The sequence below is a fragment of the Branchiostoma lanceolatum genome, chromosome 4, assembly GCF_035083965.1.
Source record: "Branchiostoma lanceolatum isolate klBraLanc5 chromosome 4, klBraLanc5.hap2, whole genome shotgun sequence".
Lineage (NCBI taxonomy): Eukaryota > Metazoa > Chordata > Leptocardii > Amphioxiformes > Branchiostomatidae > Branchiostoma > Branchiostoma lanceolatum.
Genome location: NC_089725.1, coordinates 26,733,491 through 26,740,041, shown reverse-complemented (window position 1 = coordinate 26,740,041; position 6,551 = coordinate 26,733,491). Strand labels below are relative to the sequence as shown.

Here is a 6,551-nt window from a genome sequence, read left to right as displayed (position 1 = left end):
ATGATATAATTTATATATTGTGTAAATTTCTCTTTCTCTCTCTTTCTCTCTCTCTCCGCCCTCTCTCTTTCTCTCCGCCCTGTCTCTATCTCTCTCTTTCTCTCTCTCACACACACACACACACACACACACACACACACACACACACACACACATACATTCACACATATACTCACTCACTTTCTTAATCACTCTCCTTCTCCCTCCCACTCTCCATTACTGCGCCTTTCTCTTTAACCTTTGACGTGTCTCTTTAGAAAATCATGGTGCATTACTGGTATTGTTGCATGACCTTTGATCACAGTTACCGCGAACTGAACTCAACTCCGTTGGTTGAGATTTTGATACTGGTACTGGTGTTAGTGTTACGTAGCGTAACGTCAAGCAACAAAGCTCACAACAAATTCACAGAGAAAGTAGAGGTAGGTGAGAGCAGCCATTAAACTTTACTGGAAGTCAAAAGGCTGGACAAACCATTGACACAAACCAAAATACGAACTGTACAAAAATGCAGGTGGAGAACTCCCTGTGCAAGAGAACCCTTGTGCTCCTCTGTCCTTCGCAACCCCTCTGGTTATTTCTTCAAATGTCACCCCTCTTAACTGTTCACATGTACATGCTACATCTACCTCGTTTACTTCGTCTACGTTTTTCAAAAGACGGTGGTACACTTTTCTGTTACGATACGACCAGTGCAGTCCAAATGACTAACAGGCGCTTAAAAGTACACATTTAATTTCACAACGAAAATTGATTTGGAGATAAGTAAATACATTCTTTGGTACAGAAGAATGGTAACTTGAGTTGGTTCAAAGTATGTCAGAAACCCGACTATGTTTCATGTGCGAGCCGAAAATAGCAGGCAACATGAGAATGGCAACTGTGGTGGTACGTGGTGGCTATGTCGCCATAAATAGCTCAAATGTGCACACAGAGTACGTTTCTGACATAGTTCAAAGACGATGACGTGATCCCTAACGACCGAAGCGTGTGGGTGGGGGACTGGAGCAGGTTTAGTCCTCGCCGCGCTTCACGATCTTGCAGTACTTGACGTAGTCCAAGTTTCCATCCTCGACAGGTGCACCCTCGAATGCGCCCTTCAGCTGAGGAAAGAGAAGGCAAAGTAGGAATGAAGATATGTGTTGTTGCTTTAGGGAATAATCATAACAACGGGTGGTAAATGTCAGAAACCGGGTACAGAACTGACATACCAACACAAAATAGCACACAATAAGCCCCAAACCCGTTAATTCCAAGGAGGCTAATATAATCAGCGGTTTCAGCTATGTAAATCATTCCCTGCCGTGCGTAGTAGCAGGACAATTCCCATTTTATCAAGTATAAAAATTACCTCGTCATCTGTGAACTTCTCGCCGCCACTGACCAGCAGCTCTTTGATCCTGTTGAAGGAAAGAAAAATATCGATTATTTTTTGGGAGGACGACTCAAGATGTTTGCTCTAACGCTAAGTCTAATAAATATCTCAGGAAATGCAATTCATTAAAGAACGTTTACATCAATGTATAATCGTATTCTTCCTTTTGGGTTATCAGTGCATGACTAAACAAACCTAAAAAAAACTATTGCGAGAAGAATGGACACGAAAATGTTCATAACAACTTACGTCGCAACTTCTACTTTCCCGGTCTCATTGGGATCCAAGATCTTGAAGGCGTCTAACATGACATCTTCAGTATCCACACCTGTAAGAAAGATAGGTGTTTGTCAAGTTCACGACTTTGATGACAGCTTACTAGAGATCTAAGTAATCATCGTATCATGATCCTCTACACCAACACGATAACGTTACGAACTTACGTACAAAATCTTTGTGCGCCCTCTCGTTACAACGCCACGCGCACGAGAAGATGATCAGAGCTAACGTACCCTTGAGTTTCCTGCCCATGATTGTCAAGAAGCAGGTGAAGTTGATGGGGCCAGGTGCGTCGGCCATCATTTTGTCGATGCCATCACTGCCGGGATCCTTGTCTGAAGGAACACAGCAATGTGATGGTTACTGTTTTGAATCGTGCAATCGGTGCAATGTATTGAGAATGTATTAAAACAACTCGTTACCATCAAGTACTGTAGGGGCATCCTCAATAGATAGCTTTAAACAACGCTTACAGTTAAATGTGCAAAGGTTAGGTGTGACGCCTGCGAAGCTGGTGATCTACGCCGAAGGGTGTTATACCGGCTATTGTATGATAGATACAGATAGAGATACAGATACAGGTATGACTTCCGTTAAAAATGTCCATAATAAAAGTATTGAGAAGGACCAACTTACTCAGCTCTGAGAAGACACCTTTCAGATCTTCAGGCTGCAGGAAGCCATCGTGGTTCTGGTCGATCCATGTGAAAGCCTGTGGGACAACAGAAAGGGGGGGGGGGCACTTTAGTGAGTGGGTATACAATCTTCACGTAACGGCCGTGGTTAAAGAAGACAAGTCATCAAGGGGTGTTCCGGTTAGTAGAGGATCTGTAGATTACAGGAATTTCGTGCATCGATGGTGATGGTGTAATCGGTGTACATTCGACGACCGGGAGCTGGGTGCGCCATGTTCATCATGAGGTGAGTTGATAGTCTGTTGGAATACGTGCTGTGAGTGCATTCTGAAATGTCAGTTGACATGTCTGCCATAGGAAAAGAAATGTTAAAATTGTCATTAGTCACTCTTCCTCATAGTATATCTAATCACGACGTTTAGATCGTCTTTCACAAAGAATGACATCACCCTTTTTACTCCATACTTATTCATTCGCTCTTATATATGACCAAATCACATTCAAACGACTTACAAGACGTAGTTCTGATGAAGTTTGACCTTTTTGGTAGAGTTTCAGAATCATCGGCAGAGCTCCGATATGAATAGAACTTATGGATGATTTGTTCTGGAGGCGCCAAAGTCAAGCGCCAATTCATGACATGCGTAAAGAACTAATATCACTTGTCGTGTCTTGTACGTTAGCAATGTTACGATAAGGCTGCTTCCACCACAAGTCATTCGTACGCTTCAATTATATGTAAAAAGTCGCTGTGAGGCCCATGTGTCAGTTCTTTTGATAGTATTGTCAGTTGTCGGCGGGCAAAAAAGAGAAGTTAAGCATGACATATGGTTATCTAGTTGAGCCATGGGTACTCGGTTCGTACTTCTGAAAGGAAATTTTGGTGACAGATGTGTGAAAAAGCAATTGAAGTTAGGAGTGAGAGAATAAGTTTGACGCTCCACATATTCTTGTGGGTTAATACTCGTTGGTTGGCCAAGGCGTCTGTAATTCAAACCATCATAGCCAATGGCAGGATTACAAACGTCTCTGGCCCTCTAACTTAGGAAGCAGACCGAGGTAGCAAAGCCCGCCCAGTTCGTACATGAGTGGCGGGTTTTGCTATGTCGGTCCAGCTGCATTGCTTGCCTCTTTGAACTCCTGGATCTGCTCAGATGTGAACATGGCGAAGACGTTGGATGTCACGCGCTTGGCGCGCATGGACCCAGCCTTCTTCTTGGCCTTTCTGCTTGCCTGTAAGGATGGAACAATACAACAAGATTCGGGTTACTCGCACGCCGCTCATCGAAGTGGATAGTTACCTCTTTGAATTCTTGAATCTGCGCAGTGTCGAACATCGCGAAGACGTTGGAAGTGACGCGCTTAGCGCGCAGGGATCCTGCCTTCTTCTTGGCCTTTCTGGACGCCTAGCGCACAGGGGTTGGACACAAAAAGGTGACACAACGTGTACAACGTGCACACTAGAAGGAGACTTAAACTTAGAGTCATAATTATATCAAGTACGTACACGGGCACTGTTGACGTTGTTTTACTAGTGAAAACTAAGTTTAAAGTCCTCCAACATATAATACATTCTTTATTGCTTATCTACTGTCGCCAAAGGACATACTTCACTACACATGGAGTCATTGACTGTCATCAACTTGCTTTGTTGATCGAAAATATAAAATATGACAATAATAGTCTCATCTTAGGTCATCTGTAACACGCGGCCATACTAGCTGGGCCTAGAATTTGCTGCCCCCTCGTGGGTATTCCTGGAATGTGTTCCCGCCAATATGAAACTTTTGTCCAGGATGGAGGCAGTGTTCAATACACAAGTATTTTGTGCTAAGAAAGCTTGACTGCATTGTATGGTTTGTACTTCGTCTACATTATTTTCGCTTTCTTTTCAAAATCAAGCTTTGGGCAATGAGATTGCTTAATGACAAATAGAAAAGGACAGCGAAAATCAGAATAGCTTTGTCTGTGTTTTTTGTAATCGATCCCAGCCCCAAAATAGTATCGGTCTAACCTCATGTAATATAGTATGAAATACAGAGATTTTCTGCGTTCCTTTTTTTAATAAATCTAAGTTACATTTCACTTGTTTTCGTACATTGGTATGTACGTAGTTTTGGAATTATGGAATAGGGCGAATGGGGTATCAATTGGGTATCACTTTCAACACGTCCATGCAGTTTCAGTGTCCTGAGGTATGCGCTTACCAGTACATTATCCTGTAGTACACCATGTCGGCATGCAAACTATTTCAGCGTGACTGCAAAATGAAATACCCCTGCATGGCCGTCCTTTGGTTTATATAATAGTTGGGAATCGAAGGAGAAGTATCGCGCTTGTCTTTTTCTTAATTCTCACATATACATCCGTGACAGATTAATACACGCAAATGTTGTGCATACTAGTATCAAACCCCCATAAACGGCACTTCAATCATCATTTGTAAACATAATTCTTCTTCTACATTACAGTGAAAGTAACAGAAGATTATAGAAAAGCATCCCAAGAACGGCGTTAATCGATATTCATAGCTAGAAATGCGTCGATAACTAGCTGCATGCCATATATCGCTTTTGAAATCGTTACGTTGCAAAGACTTCGTTTTCAAAGTTTCGATCAACTGCATTGTCTTGCCGTCCAATCACAGAGCGAAAACTTATCACAGACAGCCGTCAAAAGCGAAGGGAAGCATCTTTATCAGTTCCAAACATGAAGAAAGTCTCTAATATGGACAGAGCGCTACTTACCATCTTTGGTTCAGTTCGTTCCTTTTAGACACAGGGACCCCAACGTTAACGACTAGCCGACGCACAGGCGAGCGCAGAAACTGCTGATCTCCAAACTCGGTTGGTCGGGCTATATCAGTTCTGGAGACCGGAATAACGGACCTATCAGGGAATTCTTGGTCTGACACTTTCCTTATATGGCACGGTGCCATGAAAAGTTAGCACAGATGATATTGCTAATTTGCATACTCGAGGCATTCCGTATATATTTTCGGCGAGTGTGGAGGTCGCCTGTTTTCATTTCGGGGAGCCATGGGGGTCGAGTTCTCGGTATCCTGCAAGACCAACAAGTCTCTTTATGCATGAGGACGCGCATTTTCATGCACGTCCAAACAATGTTGAAGCAATGCTTTTGTTTGAATGCTGGATGTTTCCAGACACTTCCATGTATTAAAACCAAGCCACCTTGCAGATTGCACAGCGCATTATGTTACACCAAGCATGTTTGACAGGGCATCTATTTCCGACATGTATGACCGTGTCCGACTGCCAGTCTACACAGCATATATACTTGCTATCGGACAAAACTTGGATACTTTGACAATCTAATGAAAACATCATCAATGGAAACTGCACGTAAATTAAGCTCAACAAAAGTGCAATGTAGAAAATTATATATTTACTGAAGTCGGAAAGTATTTATATACCAACGGCTGATGATATGCATTTGCCGCCCCAACCCTCGCAATGACAACATGTTACGTGATTTTCCAGCTGTTCGCATAGATTTTCAGGCTTCAGTGTAGTTGATCCATCCGCAAGCAAGCAAGAGAGAATGACTAAGGTTGATTTCTGGGACATCGTGATCTATCCTGTCTTAGCTTTGCCCCTACTTCATCATGTAGTTGTAGATACGTGTTAAGTCTTAACGGTAATGATATGACGATTGACTGCAAGGCAGTGTGGTATATTCTAAATCGAAACAAATCACTTAAATTAACATAACGGTTGTATCGCGCTGTTTAAATAAACGCAAGCGTATCCTTTTTGCAAAGGGGCGTGGCTAATGTGTATTCGTTGCCTCCAATTTAATTTTCGACCTTTTTTTCTTTATGAATGTGGAACGATACGTACGGAGATGTGTTGTACATAAATGTAAAGAAATATTGTTATAATGCTTCGGCAGATCATCAAGGCTGGAAACTACAACTGTAATAGTCACACGATATACTTAGAGACTTTGAGACACAGCAACCAACGCCGTTTTTCAAATGCATCATATTTATTTCATATCCTACTGATGACGATAACAAGGCAAATTTGAGGAACTGACAAAGACAAACATATCCTGTGCATACTGTCACTTCACAAAGAACAATACAGCACTTTGCATCATTCATAATCTTTCCTATTATATTATATATTGATTGAACAGTATGGTAGTACAAAATTCTAGGATGGAGATGTACAAAATTAGCTGTACAAGTGTTGTTATCTCTGTACATTTTCTGCACGGTAGGAAATCCGACATTACAA

The 6,551-nt window shown here is 42.1% G+C and overlaps 1 protein-coding gene across 2 annotated transcripts; it reads right to left on the bottom strand.

Moving 5' to 3' along the window:
* Positions 1-423: 423 nt before the first annotated feature.
* LOC136433739 (myosin regulatory light polypeptide 9-like) lies at positions 424-5,170 on the bottom strand. Of its 2 annotated transcripts, none has more exons than XM_066426209.1 (7): positions 5,037-5,170; positions 3,418-3,522; positions 2,291-2,366; positions 1,888-1,989; positions 1,625-1,703; positions 1,352-1,400; positions 424-1,103 (listed from the first exon to the last, which is right to left on the bottom strand). In XM_066426209.1, the coding sequence occupies exons 1-7, from the start codon at positions 5,037-5,039 to the stop codon at positions 1,014-1,016; spliced, it is 504 nt and encodes a 167-aa protein (XP_066282306.1). In that variant the 5' UTR covers positions 5,040-5,170; the 3' UTR covers positions 424-1,013. The 2 variants fall into 2 exon arrangements, with proteins under 2 accessions (XP_066282306.1, XP_066282307.1); XM_066426210.1 differs by lacking the exon at positions 3,418-3,522 and adding an exon at positions 3,591-3,695 and having other exon boundaries at positions 5,037-5,158.
* Between the last annotated feature and the right edge of the window lie 1,381 nt (positions 5,171-6,551).